Source organism: Dermacentor silvarum, chromosome 4 (genome assembly GCF_013339745.2).
Source record: "Dermacentor silvarum isolate Dsil-2018 chromosome 4, BIME_Dsil_1.4, whole genome shotgun sequence".
Taxonomy (NCBI): domain Eukaryota; kingdom Metazoa; phylum Arthropoda; class Arachnida; order Ixodida; family Ixodidae; genus Dermacentor; species Dermacentor silvarum.
The window spans coordinates 43,411,269-43,432,210 of record NC_051157.2 but is presented as its reverse complement, the minus strand read 5'-3'; the positions used below and the strand labels follow the sequence as shown (position 1 = coordinate 43,432,210).

At 48.9% G+C, this 20,942-nt stretch overlaps 1 protein-coding gene across 1 annotated transcript in view; it reads left to right on the top strand.

Moving 5' to 3' along the window:
• The window catches only part of LOC119449878 (myosin light chain kinase family member 4-like), a 143,618-nt gene that overhangs the window by 100,418 nt on the left and 22,258 nt on the right, over positions 1-20,942 (top strand). Inside the window, 5 exon segments of the mRNA XM_049665500.1 lie at positions 9,262-9,308; positions 11,599-11,689; positions 13,798-13,969; positions 13,971-14,005; positions 20,079-20,220. Coding sequence (XP_049521457.1) covers positions 9,262-9,308; positions 11,599-11,689; positions 13,798-13,969; positions 13,971-14,005; positions 20,079-20,220 — 487 coding nt within the window.

Below are 20,942 nucleotides of genomic sequence, written 5' to 3'. Positions count from 1 at the left end.
ACCCCCGGGGCTTCGTTACCCGGGAGGGAGAGTCGCTCAGTTGGCTGCAACAGGCACCCTGTCCGCATCTCTCCTCGCCGCCAGCCGGTAGCGAGCCTCATGTTTCAAGCCGTCCAAAACAATGCAGAGTTCTCCCGCAAGCTGTAGCTTTTTTACCTGCTTGCACAATGGAAGCCGATTCCATAGGAAGAAGGAGGTGCAGTCAGACGGAGGTGAAGTTAAAGCGAAGAGTGGGTGAAGGCTTGAGATCTAGAAGAAGGAAATGTAAAAAAAATAAAAATAGAAGAAAGAACGGGAGGAGGAGAGGGGGCTCATCAACAACTCGTGGCGCGGGAACGAGTCCAAGACCTGCGGCTCCTCATCTATCAGCAGTGTTTTGCAGCGCGAGCGCACACTTTGTCCCCTTCTTTTCGGCTAGCTCCAGAAAACAACAGGTCCGCTGTCGCGCCTTCGCCCCCCCCCCCCCCCTTCCGTTCCACCCCTCCTTTCCTCTCCCGGGGAGTTGCAGGAACGCTGTCCCCAGCGCGCGTTTCCGGGGGGACGCCCAACACTCTCGGCACAGTGAGTGCGCGCGTGCTTGACGGTGACGGGACGCCCAGGGGGTGGGGGGTGGGATACGGGAGGCCGTGCTGGCTTTTTAACGCCGTTTCGTGGGCAAAAGTAGGGTCAACCAGTGGTGCTATTATTACAGACGTGAGACCATACGAACGCACCACAAAGAAGAGAGAGAGCGAGAAAAAGGAAATCGATATATTTCAGCGATTCACAAGGTTCTCAAGTCCTTATCACAAGGTTCTCGAGTCCTAATCGCTGAGAAGTGTTCTCTTATCGAGAACAACTTCTTAGCGATGCACACAACGTCGTCTTCGTCCCCTTGAGTATTGCCTGCATTGACCTTTTAAATACACGCACAGGCGCTGCTTTTCTCTAGAGTCTGTGTGACGCACAAAACCACTCACTCATTATCAAGCGCGGATGTTTCTCAGTAGCTGTGTGGCTATAGCGCGCCCTGCTCCTTAAGTGCGCTTTGCCGCAGTGAGGTGAGTTAAATATCCAATGAAGCGGTGATGGTCAAAGTATTTTGCTGGCTTGATAAGAGATAAGATCTGGCTTGATAAGGGCCACACGATGGCAACAACGGCTCGGTAAGGACGGACGGACAGACACAGCAAGCCTTGTTCCGAGCTTTTAACTGTGGTCTCACGAAAAAAAAAAAAAAAAAGACCGTCCACTCTTTTATTCCGTGAAGATGTTTAACCAGCGAAGCTGAAAACGTGCGGCCTCGGTGTTTATCACTGGGTCAATCCCGAGGGTTCATTAAAGTTGTTCTCAATTATGAGGTTACACACACGTTCGGCTGCGATGGAGAGAACGACGTCACTGACGGCATGCTCACAGTCCGCCCTTGTCGCTTGCGTTAGGTGTATCGAGTTTGCTCGGCGGCGTAGTTATAGCAGCATTCGCCATCCCATTACCGATTGCGATTCTTCGAAATTAAATTGATTCAAAATTAAATCTGTCCGTTACGGTAAGACAATGAAACCCTCATACCCCCTTATGCAATGGCTCATACCCCCGTAAAAGCGGCCTCCCCATTACCACTACAGAAGAGAAGTGAAATTCTACGCTGGAATTATGAGGGGCAACGCAGCCAGCTGTGGAAAAAGACGACGACGAAGAACGCGGGAGCAGTGGCACGACCGCGAGCGCAACCCGAGGGGCGCCAACGAGCCCGCTGCGGAAGAAGACGACGGTGCTAGAGCCAATGCTGATGATGATAGTTTTCTGTACACAGGCGATTTCACCTAGCCATATACGATTTCGCCTAGACATATAAAGCTTCGCTTTAAAAAAATCTGTTAAGGGGTGTTCCGCAACGGTGCTATAGTGTGGCACGGAAGGCCGGCGTGCGTCGGCATAGTTGATATCAAATGTACTAGATGCAGCGCAAGGTGTGTTAGAGCCACTAATTAACTTTGAACCGTAATAACAAATGAATATAACATAAACGTTTCCTTGCGTACTATATCATTCGAATATACAATTTCCTTGTGCGTTTTTTTTTTCTAGCCAGCAATTCATAATCGTTGCTTGTCACGTCGCATTGTACCGTCTCCACGTTGGAGACCAGCTAGGAGTTTGTACGGCTGCGGCGGTAAAAGCAGGAGCGTTCCCCAGCAACGGCGCCTGCTTGGGAGCCCCGAAGCGGCCGTGTGACCAGACCGTCGGTGATCAGTCATCATAAGAACCACCTACAATCAGACGCTTAGTACTTCTGAAGTGCAGGAAATTCGCTTATACAGCTTCACTGTCTTTGGTGCATGAGTTGCTCAGATTGGCGGGCATACATCTGCGAAGGACTTTTTTTATAGATTTCTGCCAATCCTAATATATATATATATATATATATATATATATATATATATGCATGTAGAGACAAAGAAAAGGGTCCGGTGTTCGCAGCGAAACCATAAAGTATTGTGCAATGATATTGCAGCTCAGTGTTTAGGTTACGCAATTGTTTGTTTTTGTTTTTTTCACAGAGGGAACGCGAGTCTACAAAAAGGTTTCGCGAAGACGTTCAGACCTTGAAAAGCTCACCTCCGCCAGCTCCCGCCCGCTCTATCAAGTTTCAGAGGAAAATTCTTGGGACGCGCTCTCAACAACTTGGCGACTATAAAATCAGGCTAGAGGCTGGCGGATCTCTCCTGACGCAAGAGGCAGTCGAAGCGTCTTGTTCGGGAGTTCTACGCGATAAGTGCCTGTATGGAAATATCGAAAAAGTCCCTCACCACCCGATCCAGAGGGGGCGCTCAGAGAATGACCTAAAAATACAGGGAGTACAGCGTTAAAGGAAGAAAATTCTCGCAAGACTTGGAAAGATGATTGATTGTAGACAAGATAAGCCTAAATGGGTGCAAAGTTTTCTGTAGAGCGTATTTCACACGTTGTTTTCTACGTATATTTTATGATAGTTTTCAGTGTGCTCAAAAGTGTAGTCGAATGACCTTGGTTAATTGAAGCTATAACGGTGTTCTGGTCAGATAAAGACCAGGTAGGTTAGTAACTAGGATTCGTCGACATTGTGATGCTTTAGCCTGTAGCGTTTGCGTCTCCCGTCACGCTCTTCTTCGCCTTGTCTACGGGAGTGTCCCAGGTAAAGCTCACGATCAAACTCTTGAGCACACCATTCTTAACAGGCGTTTTCTAAGTGTCTCAAAGTATTAATAATAGACTGAGCTTTCCACATCATCGGGGTGAATTCGCAGGCAGGCTGCGTCTTATTAGCATTGCGGCGGCCCAGAAGGCCCCGCTTCCGTTGATCAGCTGTGACAATACCGATGATAGCACCGCAGCGAGAAGAAGCTCGTTGTTATTCCCGCCAAGAAGTGAAACGGGAAAACAAATTGATGTAATGGACGTAATCGGTGCGCGTTGAGTGACCATTGCACCGTCATCTCACCGAATGGATGAAGGCGGGGGCAAGAGAGAGAGAGAGTAGATTTTAATGAAGAGAAGGGAGGAGAGGTCGGCCTGGAGAGCGTGTCTCTAGCCTGCTACTCCTCACTGGGGTAAGGGGAAGTGGGTGATACAGAGAGAGGTAGGTGACAGGTGATTATGATATCGTACAAGGAGCTACTATTTACACACGTTGTCCAATACGCGGTTGTGCACTTTTCACACACTACACGCAGGAGTAGTGTTGTCCGCACAGAACGTCATCGCACAAACACATTTCGCGCACTGCACACTGCACAGGTCCTAGAGACGACCGTCTAAGCCCGTCTCACACATAAAGTTCAGAAGTGATCTTATGGTGCGCTGGGCATGATCAACGCTTCTCCATGCGCCTAAAATCTTGGCTTCCGAAAAGGGGCGGGAGTCCAAAGAGTCAACACTACGTTTTAGTGTCCTTCGCTCGGTCGCATATTGAGGGCACACGCAAAGTATGTGTTCTATTGTCTCGGGAGTGTGACAGACGCTACAATCAGGGTCTCGTTCTCGTCCAATCTTGTGAAGGTATTTGCGAGTGTACGCCACACCAAGCCGTAATCGATGGATTAGTGTTTCCTGGCCTCTCCGCATCCGAAGTGGAAGTCGGAATCGCAAGCCGGCGTCAAGTCTATAGAGGCGCTCTTGCCGATGTTCGGGGTTGTCCCATTGTCGCTCCATAGACGTTTTGATGGAGTTGTGTAGCAAGGCGTTGATGTCATAACGGCAAAAGGGAAGTTTTATAATCTTCCCGTCAGTGTGCGCAATTTTTGCTTCCGCGTCAACCTGCTCATTTCCGGCTATTCCACAGTGGCTGGGAATCCACTGCAGTGCAATGTTATGTCCGGATTGAGACGCCTCGGTGAGCAGAGCCATGATGTCGTAGATTAGAGGGCTATATGCGCTTCTGGGATTCATATAATTGCTTATGAGTTGCAGCGCCGGTTTTGAGTCGCAGAACACTGTCCAGTTAGCCAGGTTTTGTTGTAGTATGCAGCGGACTGCTTCTCGAATGCCGGTCAACTCAGCTGCTGTAGACGATGTTTTGTGTCCTATCTTGAACCGCTGCGTAATCCCCATTGCAGGTACCGTGTAAGCTGCCGCGGAAGAGGTCTGTGTAACAGAACCATCTGCAAAAACATGTTCGGTATATCCGTACTTGTAAGCAATGTAGGATAACGCGAAATGTTTGAGACCCGCAAGTGGCATTTTCGACTTTTTCGTTATTCCGGGGATTGAGGTTTTCACCGTCGGCTTTGCCATCGTCCAGAGTGGAGCTTCCGGTATGCCATGTGGTGCGAAGTCCGACGGCAGTAGATCCCGTTGCGACAATACGGCTCCTGAGTAGGCGGCGTCAGGCCGTATACTTGTGACATTTGTCAGTGGATGATTCCTATGCCTTGTCAGTAGCCTTAAATGCACTCGCATTGGCTCATGTTGCAGATACACTCGAGCTGGGCATGCGCGTGCCTCTGCAATAGTGCCCCATGTGGAAGTACATCGTGGTAACCCTAGGCAAATTCTTAGTGCGCGAGCCTGAGCTCCTTCAAGTGTGCGGAGGGCAGATGAACTAATCCGAGAAAGTACAGGTGCGCTGTAGCGGAGGTATCCAACAAAAAGTGCCTGGTAGAGCTGCAGAAGAGATGATTGGGATGGCCCCCACGATTTTCCAGACATATGTCGAATGATTTGTGCAAAGCTGTCCAGCTTTTTTCTCAATGCAGAGATGTGTTTCGACCAAGATAAGTCACGGTCGATGGTGACTCCGAGAAACTTATAGTGGGTTACCGAAGGTATAATCTTGCCATCAATCATGACGGGGTAGCAGGCCATTGACTTCCTGGTAAATGTCATGGCTACACTCTTAGTCGGTGAGAGCTGAAGTCCACGACTATTTAGGTATTGCGACGTTATTGACACTGCACGCTGTAGCTTCGTTTGTACTTGTAAGCGCGTTAAGCTCGTGGTCCATATACAGATGTCATCTGCGTACACAGAGACCGAGACTGCGCCTGTGAGTTCTTTGACGAGTCCAACGAGAACAACATTAAATAAGGTTGGGCTCAGTACACCTCCTTGAGGCACCCCACGGTAGACAGGATGGTTCCTTGTATGACCGTCTAGAGTTGTCATAAATATCGTTCTCTCTCGAAGATAGCTGGCTATCCACTGATGCATACGGCCACCAATGCCATATTCTTCAAGGGCATTTAAAATTGCATCATGTAGAACATTGTCAAATGCACCCTTGATATCCAGAAAGACAGCAGCCGTCAATCGACGGCGACGTTTCTGATGTTCAACAGTCGTTACTAGATCAATAACGCTGTCGATTGACGATCTACCCTTTCGGAAACCTGTCATAGCGTCTGGATATATATTACGCTTCTCCAAAAACCATTCTAGGCGCATCAAAACCATCCGTTCCATGGTTTTTCCTATACAACTGGCAAGCGCCACTGGTCTGTAGGAGAGCATATCATGGGGTGACTTGCCTGGCTTCAATAATGCCACGATCTTGCTTGTCTTCCAATGTGCAGGCACAGTTCCCGAGGCCCAAGAGAGATTATATAAAGCCAGAAGCTCTTCAGTCGCTCGAGGGCCCAGATGGCGTAGGGTAGAATAGGTAATGCCATCAGGCCCTGGCGCACTTGAGTGTATTGAAGAAGAGATCGCAGCACGTAGCTCTTGCAGCGTGAATGGAAGGTCGAGACGATCGTCCACTGTTGGGGGAGCGCACCTGAACAGCGTAGATACCACTGTTGTAGAGCCGGAGAGATGTAAGCAGAAATCTTCCGCGATCTCCTTCTCACTGCGCATCTGATTGATAGCCAGAGCTCGGAAGGGACGTCGTTGTTGTGGAGTAGATGGCAAGGCTCGTACAACATGCCATATCGTGGACAATGGTTTTCTTGGGTCCAGGCTGCTGCAAAATGACCTCCAACGCTGTCTGTCGAGCTTTTCCAAGCGTCTTTGAATTTTCTTTTGCACACGACGTGACGTCCTCAAGTCAGATATCAATTTAGTTCGCCTGTATTTCCTCTCGGCGCGACGACGGACTGCCCGCAGATGCTCATATACAACATCAACGGATGTTCTGGAATGTGATGTTGTGACGATGTCTGTTGTTGCGTGCATTGCTGCTGTAATTCGCTCTTCGATCTCTTGCGGAGAAGTTATACAGCCGCAGGAGTCTTCCAGTTTGTTTTGAAAAGCATCCCAGTCAGTGCGTTGTGCATGACGATTAGGGAGTCTCGTGAACCATCTCAATTGTACATAAGTAGGTAGGTGATCACTGCCGTACGTTTCAGCATCTGTGCACCAGGCAGCAGAAGACGAAAGGCATCGTGAAGCGATAGCTAAATCGAGACAGCTGCTGTACGTTGTGCCTCGCAAATATGTTGGTGAGCCGTCGTTGAGGATGTCAAGACCATTGCTGTTTGTGAAGTCAAGAAGCTGTCTTCCTCGAGTGTTTATGGCCCGGCTACCCCAAAGATGGTGGTGTGCGTTGAAGTCACCTACGATAACATGAGGTCCTTGGCTGGAGTCAAGAACAAGTTTCAGGTGTTCAGCGTCAAATCTTCCCCTGGGAGAAATATAGCCACCGATGACCGAGATTGTGCGGCGCTTAAGCTTCAGTGTTATAGAAACGTACTCGTTGTTGTTGTGCACCGGAATTTGGTTTAGCGAGTACGTGAGGTCACATCGCACGCATAGTAAGACTTTGCTAGGATTTCCACTTGTCTCAGACGCGAATTGTTCGTAACCAGACAGTCTAAATTTCGAAGTCATATTCGGCTCGCATATCACAATAACTGGAAATCGATACTTGAGCAGTCTCTGTTTAAAATCTCCGAGGCGACCTCGTAGACCTCGTGCGTTCCATTGAAATATCACGGAATGGCTGATCCTTTCTTGCAGTGACAGCATTGAAGTTGATGATGCCATGGTTCTTGCTATCCTTTATATAGCAGCAAGCACCGGTTCGAGTGCGTCGAGAATTTGCACCGCCGCATTAGCAACGGGCGTCTTAACTCCCATAAGCAGCATTCGCAAGGAACGAACCAATTGTGTAAGCATTGCCTTGATTTGACCATCCGACGACGAAGCTTCGCGTTCATGCTGGCGTTCCGGCTGCACTTCTGCACTCCGAGACGGCAGGGCAGGCCATATAGTAGTGTCCTTGGTGTTCAGAAGAGTAGACGTAGCTACAGGTCCTGACGATTGAGGAATAACAGGAGCGCGCGTCGACTTTTCATGAGGCACCGGTTGTCCTGTTGTCGATGCTGATCTCCTCCTGCGATTACGGGAGCGCCTCTGGTGGCGGTGTATCTTGGTAGCCGCTTCTCTGTGTGTAGAGCGATCTCGCACCATTTTCCTTAGCACGGACATTTCAGTCTTTAATTTTGGACACTCCTTCGACGTTGCCTTGTGCGGCCCATCGCAGTTAGTGCATTTCAAGTCAGACCCATTACACGTCGACTCATCATGATCACCACCACAGCGGGGACATGTCATCCTGTTTGCGCACACAGCACTTACGTGCCCGATTTTCTGACATTTATGGCACTGTAATGGCCTTGGGACGTATGGACGGACAGGATGTCTCACATATCCCACTTTCACATGTGATGGTAAGTTGTCTCCCTCAAAAATGAGCTTTATGCACCTCGACCGTCCAAAACGGTGTATGTCTGTGATATGGACAGTTGAGGATATTAGCGTTGGGAGATCGCCATTATCAATATCTGTATCCACATCGTAGATCACACCAGCCGTGGTACTGCCTCCCTGTACGATGAATGAGCGGACAAGGATATTTCCCAGCTGAGTTACAGCCTTTAAAGTGTCAAGGATGCTTCGTGTAGAGACATCAACAGTAAGGATGTTTTTTCTGCTATTAATACGGACCTCTCTGATTTGCCCTGGAGCCAGCTTCTCGAGATAGGCAGTGAGAGTTTGCCTATTGAGGGAATTGAGGTTGCCAGTAGCAGCGATGGGGATGTAGGCGATTGTATACGTTTGCTGTGAGGGCGGCTTATTGTAGTTGAGCTCACTCACGCTTGAAGTCCTAGGAAGTTTCCTCTTCAACCGGCGCTTTGTGGCCACTGTATATCCACCGTCGGATTCCATGTCGTCCACGTCAGAGCCGCTCGATGACCCTGGCAGAGTCATGTGCAGATGGTCGGACGCAGCAGACCGACGTTCAGCTTGGAGGCCAGCCCCCAACCGTGGCGGCAGAGGGGGCGGAACGTCCGTCATTGCTTTCGATACTGTACCCGCCACGGAGGCGTCGGTACGCACAAAGTTAAATGAAAAACCAGAGCGAAGCAGGAACAGCAGCTGATCAAGAACTCGTCTTCTTCTTCCTCCAAGGCGGGGGCAAAGGTTGCAGTGAACTTCGGCCATGGGCTTCCCTGTGGTGTATACTTGATGACCTTATGTTTCCTCGTGGCCACTCCATTCTTGACTTGTCACCGTCGAGGGGGCACGGTGAAAACCACCACCATAATCATTATCATCATCATCATAATCGTTATGATCGTAGTCACCAGCAACCATCTACCCGGGGATTAGGGACCTGCATGGTTTTACTGTGTAATGAAACACGATGCTAAAACCTCGAGAGATCATGCGTGAGGGTAAAGAATGATCGGAAGTCCTGCAGCCTCGAGTTTCTTGTTTGAGACCTACGTTTGAGATTTACTTTTCGCTTGTGCCTTATGACACCTTGGAGAGGAGACTGATATCGTTTTACTTTCGTTCCAGTGTCAAGCCTACTATGATATATGTCGATGAGACAGATCCAGATGAAGGTGAGTGGACGTGATTTTACAGAACTGTTTAGCCCGGCAATCGACCGAATTTGCTTGTAAAACTGTGCGCCGCTGTCGCGGCGAAATTGGCGCTTAGGGACAGTGTGATGTTAGATTAAGGTGACACTAATATAACATCGCCTGTTTAATAAAGATGTAGTATTCAAAATGGAAAGTGTGGAAACACAGCGAAATATAGACACAACCCGTAGTTCCTAGGAATGCACAAGAAGGTTCTGTGTACGTCTGCTTTGCACAGCGTTTCTACAGTGAAGTTAATACGATTTGCTGAACTAATCATATCACGCAGAGTTAGCATACTCTGTAATAGGTGTGCAAATACTGGCTGCACTGTTGCATAATTTCTTAGATCGCGATACAGTGCGTTGAAAGATGCATCAAAAACAATCACATCGGCCCTGTTCATATACTTTTTTAGACAAGTGGTACTGAAAGAAATAGCATTTTATTTGCCTTTACAACCAGTACATCTTTTCTAAATGGTTGGTAATTGTTCTACTGTCGTTAAAGGAACGTGGGGTACCATTGACGAAGGCTAGTTCACTGTCAACTTGCAATATTTAGCGCCAATGGGACGAAGTCGTAACAGAGACACAGTAGTGAACATTCAACTATTCATGATTGTGCCACTGAAGTTTAATTGTTAGTGAATGCTCGGTCAGCAGCAGCGAATTAAGCGGCAGATATACCGAGCTGTCTAACGGGTGCGCGTGGACGCGACGTGTCACTAACGCAATCAGATAACCTCTGCTGGCGTGAGTGGTACGTTTTAGCTAAGCGTCTTTTTTTTTTTTTTTTTCGGATGCGGATTCGCAACTCGTGTTTTCTTGCGAAGTCGTGCTGTTATACCATAAGGCGCCGGGACACGTGTCAAGCTGCTTTCACAGTTTGTTGTTGCGAGTTTTCATTTCATGGAAATAAATTTGAGTTTGAAATTTGAGGTTCTGAGCCAGGATGTATAGTTCGAAGACAAGTTCGAATGGCGCGTCAGTAATCTGTTTTGCTCTATAGTAGTTAGTGTTCATGAGCCGGATGCTTGGGCAACATGCAACATCACATTTTTAAGGTTGTCGTTGCAGAAATAAATAGAAAATATTGGCGTTCTGCATATATGCACTGTGTTAGTTCGAATGCAGAATGATGTTTGACAAACGCGGTAATGGTCACAGAGATTATATACCGAAACAAATTGCGAGAGAATAGATGAAATGTGCCCGAATTTTAGTTGGTAATGATAAATTACCTCGTCAAGTTGAAAAAAAAAATTAAATGAAGAAAAGCGGACTGTAGGTTCCTCGTATTTTTCGTTTTACTGAGTAGGCATGCTATGAAATTAAATGGATGTAACCGTCCATAATTCAGGTATTACGTTGTTCTGGGATATATAGAAAACAAAATGTCAGACGTGTGACTATGTAATGTTATTAATATCTCATTGTTATTTCGTTTGTGTATATTCAACACTTAGCTCCGAACCAGCTCGTATATTTATTTACAAATGCTAGAAATTTGTTTTGGTTTGTAACAGTGCGACTTGATTAGCTTTATGACGTGAGTTAGCTTAGCTTCAGTTTAACACTGAATGCTTGCTATTATCTTAATGAAATATTGACAAGTGCCTATCAAATATTTCTTTTTCTTCGTGCGAAGGATTTTACATGGTAAGCTATTGCATTAGTTTGCATCATTTGTTTTCCTTTAATTCGCATGCCGAATTAAATGAACGAAATATATTCGCAATGCATGTTATATTATAGTCACAGTTAGGACCGTTAGATATGTGGCAAAATATGCTTTAGTTGAAGCGGGATATGCAGAAGGTTAAAATGTGCTTTGCTCTGCAATGCTTTTGTAAATGGACCGTGCATGGTAGGGCCTTGAGTTTCTGTTCAGACAAACACAAAATAAGTGTATTAAAAATCTTAATACAATAATAATAACGAAAACTTTTCTAACACTTCGTTTTATTACGTACCGTTCACGTAGCTGCGGCACCGGTCGTCAGCTATCATCAACGCTGTTGCATGTTATGGGAATTGTCCTTGCGAACGTGGTTCGCTTTGTAAAATCATTATTCTAAAAAAACAGAAAATATTAGTGCTACGTGTAAGGGAATGCTCGTAGGTGTATAAGTGTTGGCTAAGCTTTTTCCGCATTGTACCGCACTGCTCAACTCAAGCATACGCACGAAGGGGACAAAGTAGTCTCGGTAGTCATGTACGTGCTTATTCTGAGTACGTAAAATTGGGTGTTGACATTTTATTTACAGAGCCCGAGCCTCCCTTCGAGCCTAGGCAAATAAAGTTAAAGAAGAACCAAGATGTCAATGCGGAATACAAGCTCAGGGATGAATTGGGAAGGTAAGTGGCTGCGGACCATATCAAAAAAATTTGCCACGTTGGACATTCGCTTGTGATGACGTTTTTTGTGTCACGATCGAGCATTCTCCTAAAGCTCCAGAAAGCTCTCAAGACGGAATAGCTAAATTATTGCTGGTGGATTGGAATGTGCTCTTCAAAAGCAGCCCTCCCAGGCATGACAGGAAAAAAACTTGATCGACCAGTACTTCAGGCTCTCTTAGTTTCTTTCTGGATTCTTTCAATTTTTTTCTTCGAAACAGTACACGCTGCAATCTCTAAAACTTCCAGGTGCTGTTGTGTACAAGCTAACTGCGAACGGAATAATTCAGAACCTATTATCAGACTTAGAGCGTTGTGACGCTGCCTGTGTGCAATCAGCGCAGGTAATAGTAGAAATGATTGAAACTTACGACGTACGATTATCATTGCTAGTGGAGTGAGAATCAGCTATGCGTGTATTTATTAACCATAAACCAAATTCTTCCTTGTTCTCTCTTCGTGTTTGAAAAGTTCCATGCTTATTAGTAGCTTTACTGTGTTACTGTAATTACTTTTTACTGTAATTGTACCCCAGCGTCAACACGAAAACTCTTGGTTTAAGTGGCGCTCGTTTTTCACAGACTTCGTTATTCAGCGCAGTACTAAGGATTTCAATGGGCGGTACTGGCGGAATATACCCGAATTTTATTGTGGAGCAACGTGTGTATATCACTGTTCGAATCGAGTCTGGACGTTTGCCGTTGTTGATAGAGGGAGAGCTGAAGCTTTCGGTAGGGGCGGGCCGATAAATATTCCCGAAGGAAAAATTCAAGATCATCGGAGTTCTGGTAAGTGTAAAATTACCCGACTCTGCACTTCTGATTATGCAAATAATATAGTGTTATTTCATGGTAATTACCTAAGCTTGGCGGGAAGCCGGTGGGTCGAGGGAATGAGTAGAATGAAGAAATCCGACAAATAAGATGAACGCGTTAAAGCACATAAAACTGCCGTACGTGTACCTTAATGCTTTGGTAGTCCTTTCCCCCCAATTTTAGCTTTAAAGCCATTGCAAAGCTTACATAACACTGAAGCGTCACTCTGTGAAAGAGGAGGCCTGTAGTACGTAGTTGCCCAGCTTGAGATCAACGAGCTGCTGTTGATGCCACGCTTTTGTATTTTCTAATCACGAGGGGAATGGGCTTCAGATTCTGTCGGATAAAGTGACGGTGGCTACATTCACAGTATACCATCTGTGCAGGCGCATTACACGCAAATGGTGTATAAAGAATGCCAGTTACGAGTTGTCTACTAGCAGATACGCGACCTGACGTCACTTTTCGGACAAGTTGCTTACGTTGATGGTTGCAGGGGATTTGAAGCAGATCGAAAGAGATGCAGGTAAAAGAAAATGTGCTGTGCTTGTAACTGCTTCCCAAGGATGAGAACACCTCAGCTGCACCGCGCACAGGGGCATTAAGAGTAGAATATGGGCAACGTTGATAGGACGAACAGCACATGGAGCAGACAGCTCGTCACAGTTTGTCGTTGGCATGAACACCGCGGAAGCGCTGTCAAGGTCTTTGTCGCAGTTGGGATGAGTCAAAGAAACTATAGAAGAGGCCCCGGCCGGGTGCGTTAAACGTGTTCTTGTGTGCGATCAATTTTGAATAAGGGGTTTACATAACGACGAAGAAGGCCAATGTTGTTAAATTGGCTATGCGGAGCGTTTAGTGCCCGTATCGAGAACACAGGGAAACCACACAGGGAATCGACACAGTTTGTGGCGACAAAGGCGCGCTTTTGTCTTCTTCCAAGATACTGTCTTGGACAAAGCAGCATATAGTTGCCTGTTAGTGTACGTGCTTGTGCATGCTGTGAGAGGGTATACTACGTATGAATGCCTCCTTCATGTATCACTCTTGTCATCTGGAGTAGTATGCAAGGCTTACGGCCAGGCAGACATCTCTATAGCGTCCGTTAAAAAATTGCTCTGTAACGCAATGCGTGTGATAGGGGTGGTCTTGGGAGCCGAGCAGTCCGGGAAATTAGGACTTCCGACGCCTGGTAAATGAGTTGCTTACCGACAACTCGTTGCCTAAACCTAACGGGCAGTCTTGGCTGCGCAGGGGCAAGTTCGGCACGGTGTACCGCTGTGAGGAGAAGAAGACGGGCCGGATCCTGGCGGCCAAGTTCATCCTGACTCAGCGGGCGGAGGACCGCGCCGACGTGGAGCGTGAGGTGGAGATCATGCGATCGCTCCAGCACCCGCGCCTGCTCCAGCTATACGATGCCTTCGACTGACTCCAAGAAGCAGATGATCCTCATTCTGGAGTTGTGAGTCCTCATTAATGCAGTCTAATTGAGGAGCTGAACGGCGTAACCCGTTTCTTCCTTGCCCGCGGGCGTAGTCACGTCGTTCCATTGAGTGTGCTCTTTTTGCTCTTGCTCGCAGAAAGATAAACAAGCACTTTGAACGCGCTAGATACTGCCGTTGTGACGCTTAACGCGAGTATGTCTTAATCAAATTATCGCTTTTTTATTTGTTGCAATGCCTTGGAAATGCTTGCTAGGTGCGTCTGATTTCCTAAGACATCGATGTTTTCTTCTCAATGTTCGCAACTGGCAAGAAAGGAAAATCCGAATTATGACGAATTGTGACTTGTGTGTTTGCGTTAATCTGAAGGCGGCCGTACTTACCCAACTTATCTGAGTTCGCGCCAGCGCCGGGGACAGTCGTACCTCTGGCTCCGGCACCATCAGAGTTCCACCTGCTTAAACGTGCAGCCCAAAACGTACAGAACAAAGTTAACTCGCCTTGTCCCTGAAGTTCTTAAAGCGACCCGTCGCATTGCTCAGTAACGTTTGAAGGACAATTGATTCGAAAAAAGTCAGTGCTCAAGAAATCCACACTCAACGCTTGCAGTCTGTACGAGTGACTACAGCAAACTTCAAAGCGAAGCTTCATTCTCTTGCAAAATAGTTGGTATACGCGGGAGAAGAAAATGACCAAGAACTGCAAGTTGTTGCGAGCGTCGAATAAAGATTAAAGACATAAATCAAACGCATACGCAAACGTTTCATTACACTTGACGGGAACGTAGGAAAGAAACGCAACTGAGAAATACTCAGTGTCAGTAGATGGTACTCCGCTGAAGGGCGAGAATCAGCTAACCGTACAAGCACGCATGTCATGAAAAAAAAAATGAGTGAGGGAGCAAGCGGCTACACTAATGCATGTGTAGAGCAAAGCGAAAACGGAGAGGCCCACATTTATATTTATTCAAAGCACCTTTATCTTCGTCAGGATTGAGATCCTGGGTTCGGTACTCCTTTCTTCTTTCAGCGCACTGATCGTTAACGGGGTTCTAAAAATACGAGAATCTCTCAGATCCTTTGGACGTACCCCAGCCTCGCAGTCGAGCAAGTGTTATTTCGCCATGCTTTTCGCACCGCACGCGTTGTTATGCAGCAGTTCAGTCAGGTCTTGGAATCTCGGGGTCCGATCAACAAACCTGGCCTGGGCTGCGCCGCCAATTCCTGTCGTTTGCCAGGCTTCCCCACCCGAAACAAATAGCGGACACGCGCAGAAGTCAACGGCTTCGTTATGCTTTCAAAAGGTTGAGCAGGAAATCATCGAAGGAATCAGAACCAGTGGTGGTCTCACGTCCCTTGCAGGTTGCGCCCTGCGCCTCGACAGATGACCGCTCGCGCACCCAGGATACGCGAGCTTGACAGATCTTTACGATGCTGTTGGCAACAAACTTGTGGTGAGAAGTAAAACCACAAAACTCGTCATTCCACGGAAGACAAGAGCAACAGAAGAACGCGCGCGTTGTGAGGGCGTAAAAAAAAGCGGGCTTGGAGGACGAAGAGCAGGAGAGTGGGAAGGAGAGAGAAAGATATTCGGCATGTGAGCTGCAGGCGGGCAGGCAGGCTCCGTGAGACTATACCGCAGCCTTGCGCGTTCTCGGGGTGAGAAGACGAAGCTTCTTCCTCCCTGTCTGCCACCACCACTGATGCTTTTGCTGCTGCTGCTGCCGATGTTGTCGCCGCCCGCCACAAGATCGGCACAGCAGCACCACCACCGCACCACCACCACCACCGCGGGCCGCCCGAAGACCCGCGAAGCATGTTAGCTGGGCACGCGCACTCCGCGCGGCGTGTATTTAAAGCGCTGCTCTAACCTTCAAGGGCCGGGGCGGATGCGAAGTGAGGCCCGCCGGCCTTTTGTTCGCCGCGACCCAGTGCCCGGGAGCGCTGCCAAGGAGGGGCTAGGAATAGCGGCCGCCGCCGCGCGGCCCCTGACAGCCACCAGGAGAGGAGCCTCGTGGCCCACGCCGGTGACAGCAGCTGCTAGCAGAGAGGAGGAACGAGGGCTGCACTCCGGCTTCGGATGCTCGCGGTTCTGTTGACCGGCGCGCATCGGAGCCAGCTAGCCTGCCGCTCGCTGGCTTCATTCACTCGGTGCCGCCGGCCCCCTGCTACGCAAACGCTCCGGGCTCGTACGAACCGTCTCCTGCCGTCCTGAAGTAGCAAAACAGTTACGCTTTACGTGGGTGTTCACATTAAACAAGATTTCGCAGCGCGTTTATAGGCGGCAGACATCTTTTGCCTGATTCTGCGGGAACTGAACTGGCGGAACGAACAACCGACGAAGTAGCACATAACACATTCCTTTGGCATGTTTGCCGCCAAGGTTCGCTCGTCAGAGTTTTGTCGTTGGCTGCGCCGTCACCAAATCCGCAGTCCCTGTATGGGTCGGGCCTACAGATGGTGGCTGGGGTAGAGAATAATTACGCTTGCTCTATGAAGCAGGCAAGGCAACCGCTGCCTGAGGCAGCACTATAGTCACAACGACCGCCGGCATGCACCAACGCCACCATAAACTTGCGAAAGAAATTTAACGACGTGGAGGAGAAAGAGTTAAATGTAAGCAGAGAGTCCCCTGGGCGAACCCAACTAGGAGATCCTAGGCATCCCACGAATGCACGAAGGTAGCAAAGGTCGACCGGACACTCAAGGAAATGTAAGCAAACAAATGACACAGGTCAAAAAGAGTGACACGGGGCTGTTTTATCTCGTGCCACGTTTGCTCTGTTTGCTCTGGAACTACGACACCGTTTTACCAACTACCGCGGCAGTCAACCCTACTCAGCTCTGCGGGAAATAGCTTGTTTATGCTTCTCTCGGCGTTGTGGACTCTTGCGCCGTCGGCACCACAGAGCCTACGTTCTGCGCATCACGTAGGCGTTAGTGTTAGCACTGCGCAGGAAAGGGCCGGCTGCCAGAACTAAACGAGAACGTCAAGGAAGCAAACGCTGGGCAAACCCATGCACTCAATAAAATGACGGGCATCTGCATCCGTCACTCGAGGGGTGGGCAGCCGCGACGTGTCGCGTGCACGTGTTATTTCTTGAAGCCGCGTTCTTTACGGTGTATACTCCCGTCTCGCTGACCCGCAGCGACCGCTATGGCCGCGCCGCGGCCGCTGCCACAGAAGCCAACCGGGCCGTGCTTTCTTTGCGGCCGTTCCGTGTGACAAGCGGCGGTTGAGAGGTTTGAAACAGAGCGCAGCTGCGCATGCTATAATTTGCACCGGAGAGAGAGGATCGGGGCAAAGCAGTGCGTTTGCCACTGTTTGGGAAAGGCTTCTTCTATACACTCGCTAGCTGCGGATCGGGTTTGAGGCCGTGCGTGCTACGCCTTTCTGCCGAGACATTTACGTAACCGTTTTGTTTGTTGAAGGATCGTCTCTTGTTGACTGCCTCAGCGCTCGCGGTAAGCGCTCTCATTTATGTTGCTCTTTTTTTTTCTTCTTCGCATTCGAAGAGCGTGTGCCAGCCAAGGCATCTGGTGCTTTGTGGGCGGCCGAGTCGTGGGCGGATGGGGGGAGGCGGTCGCTTTCTCAAGTCGGAGGAAAATATAGTCGGCTGCTCGGTCGGCAGGCTACTTTCTCTCCGCGTAGGAGTTGAAAGAAAATAAAGTGAGAGCGCTCAGATATTCGCCAAGGAAGGGTGGAAATATTTTGGCCCGCACTCCGGGGGCGGTTGTTGCTTGACGTCAAAGAGACACACCGACGTGGGCCTACGTTATCGCGCGGAGTAGTCGCCTCCTATAAAGGTTGCTTGCCCCCATATCTCTTCTACTCTCTGACGTCGAATACGAGGCTCTGAGCAGCGGCGGTTAGCATTCTTTGTTCTGGGAACTCAACGGTCATGGCCGGCGGCCGCAGCCTGTAATACAAAACGCATTTCAGAGTGCAGCGCACATTACACACACAGCAGAAGGAACTGCAGAATGAAGGCACACGCGAATGTCATGTGGTAAAGGGCATTGGCATGGAGAAATAAGCAAGCTATCACATGAGGCCTGAGGAGTCCGACTGACTTTACAGGCTATAGATGGTTCACGACATGCAGCTATCTAGCCATAGGAATTCGGACATCACATCAAGCACTGGTACTGATCGACGCCTGTTGTTATTCTTGAAAAAAAAAAGTCGCACTTTCGCCCGAAAGGCGAAGCATCAATTGCGATAGCAAATTAGTAGAGAGCTATTCGGAGTTGGGATAGTAGTTTTATCGGCTGCATAAACTTAGACACATCCGCTTACTAACTGAATTAACAAGCGTGGTGTCAGAGCGCACAAGCAAACATGAATAGATCACACTGAATAAACGCAGACAAGGACTGTCAAAACGCTGGCAGCAATCGCAGCCGCCGCAGTGGGCAAGGTTCGTGCGATCTATCGCTTCAAAGGAAACTGAGCGGCGGATGCACAGCGCGTACAAAGGTCAGACCCGTGTGGAGATAAGAGACCGTGCGGGCGACGGAAAGTACGAACGGAGTTGTTGGCAGAGTAGAAGCTGCGCCCCCCCCCCCCCCCCCCTTCCTCCCGCGCTGCCTTACCGCTTTGTTGCTTTCGTGTGGAAGATAGAGCGGCAAGTTCCCCTTACGCCCGATTGCAAGATACGCCTTTGGTGCCGGAGCACAGCGTCACCCCGCCTGCCTCCCTCCCACACCCCCACGGCCTTTCGCGCGACGGTCGCGTTTGCTTTCGGCCGTGCATTCGCTCTCCGTGATAGCGCGCGCGTCCCCCCCCCCCCCCCCCCCGCGCGTTTTCGCTCGCGCATAGGGCGCGCAGCGACGATTTTATCGCCCTTGGAATCTATACGGAACCTCACGGCGACGACGACGGCAACGCCGACGGCAGGAATCCGGTTTAAGTGTCCATATATTGCTATCACAATAAAAATATGCTGGTACTGTAACGAGGGAAGCAGGACATGAAAGTACGGGGTTCGACTACTCAGGTAGTACGTTGCGTCGAGAGGCGTAGTTTCGCAGTGGTCCTGTGTGGCTTGGCGATGCTTGCTCACTTTTTCACGATCTTCCCCGGCGTCACTTTTGACAGATCTCCTGCTCTTTGCCTCCCTGTTCTTGATAACAGGGATAGGCTGATCTCGTGTGAAGTTTCAGTTGGCAGTTGCTTCGCGATTGAGCGTATGAGTAAACAAATAATAACACAATAATAATAACGCAACACGAGAGAGAGAGAGAGATAGAAATAAACGAAATGGGAAAGGCAGGGATGTTAACCGGAAGAGAACGTCCCTAAATAACTCAACGCGACAACTATTCCACCAGGTATAAAGTCTGCATATCTCTGGACCTTGATAGAAAGTTGAAGTTCGTTGCTGCTTGCGCGATCACACATACTACGTTTGAGACGTCCACTGTGCTGTTCGAACACTGAAGCGTTTATCGCAACATTCAATTTGAGGCCACATTCCTAGAGAGCCAAAAAAAGTGCTATTGTTCTCGCTTATGCCGCAGTGTTTAGAGCCTGGATGACGTGGCTACATGACCACGGCATTCTACAAAAACATTTGGGGGTTTTCAAACATAAAACACCGCCTAAGCTAGAGTTCAGTAATTCGCGTCAGGGATGCGGCGCTGACGGATGGTCTGAAATAACACACGCGAAACAAAAACTGTCCAAGAGCACTGCTGCGACGAACTCGAGAAGCGGAAACGTGTGTGGTGGTGCCGGCTGCTTCGAAAGCAGCCCAATTGCCCCACCTCCAAGACGACGTCAGTGGTAGCAAATTGACGGCCGTGCGTCTTTATCCCCTCGCATAGCGTGTCTGCAGCCAACCAGGAAGTTTGGAAGGCGAAGCTTTAATTTAGTGTGACCCCCTATTTAGACTGACCTTGCGAGGAACGCGCCAGCTAACAACTTGGCTAGAGTCGTTTGCTTTGACACGACCCAATGATGACACAGGCGAGGCGTTTGCAGAGCGAACAACATACACGTCTATGTTTAGCGGCCCTGAGAAGGGTGACGCTATTTACTTTACATATTATTTTCTCTCTCGCTAACTTTTTCGTCCCGTTGTCCTTGCAGGATCGAAGGCGGTGAGCTCTTTGAGAGGGTGATTGATGACGACTTCGTGCTCACTGAGAAAGCCTGCGCCATCTTCGTGAGACAAATATGCGAAGGTGTTGACTACATGCACTCCAAAAACATCCTCCACCTGGACATGAAGGTGAGACAAACCTCCTAGTGTCACGTTTCTGGCGCGAGATTCTTTAGTATCCCGCCAACTCTCTTTGATGACGTCAAACAGACGTGCAGAACGTGTCCTTCAATACATAGAAAACGTTCAAGGAGAAAATAGTTTGTATTGTGTCTACCCGTAAATTACTGTGGTGTGGCCTGAAGCACGCTTGCGAAATACACGCAGAGAAAAAGAAAACACGAGTCGACACAACCGTTAAAGCAAGCGCATGCATGCACGCAAGTATGTACACGAACACACGCACTCGCGCACACTTTAGAGAGCTTTAAATTAGGGGGACGCAAGCGTTGGGGCCCCCTAGGTCTTGGTGCCGCAGTACTGCGCACGTGCTGAGGTGTCCGCGCATGCGCAGTACTACAAGCGCTGGGGGGCCCCAACGCTTGCGTCCCCCTAATCTCAAACTCTCTATTCAAAGAGCGTTGCATGTACGCACATACACACAGGAGGAGGGAGGGAGAGAGACGTTATGTAAGACGGAGTAAGCAGCAAAGCAGCAGCAGACTAACCATTGCGTTCGGACATTTTGTTATTCTCAGCTTGGAACGTCACAGAGCCACGTACCTTCGAGTAACCAAAACCGTTTGGTAGACGAGAACGCAAAGGGTAAAGCAGAGGGATCGTCATATAGTCGATTTGGTATAAGGTGTTATACGAAAAATGGAGCAAACAGGACAGGGACATAAGACTGA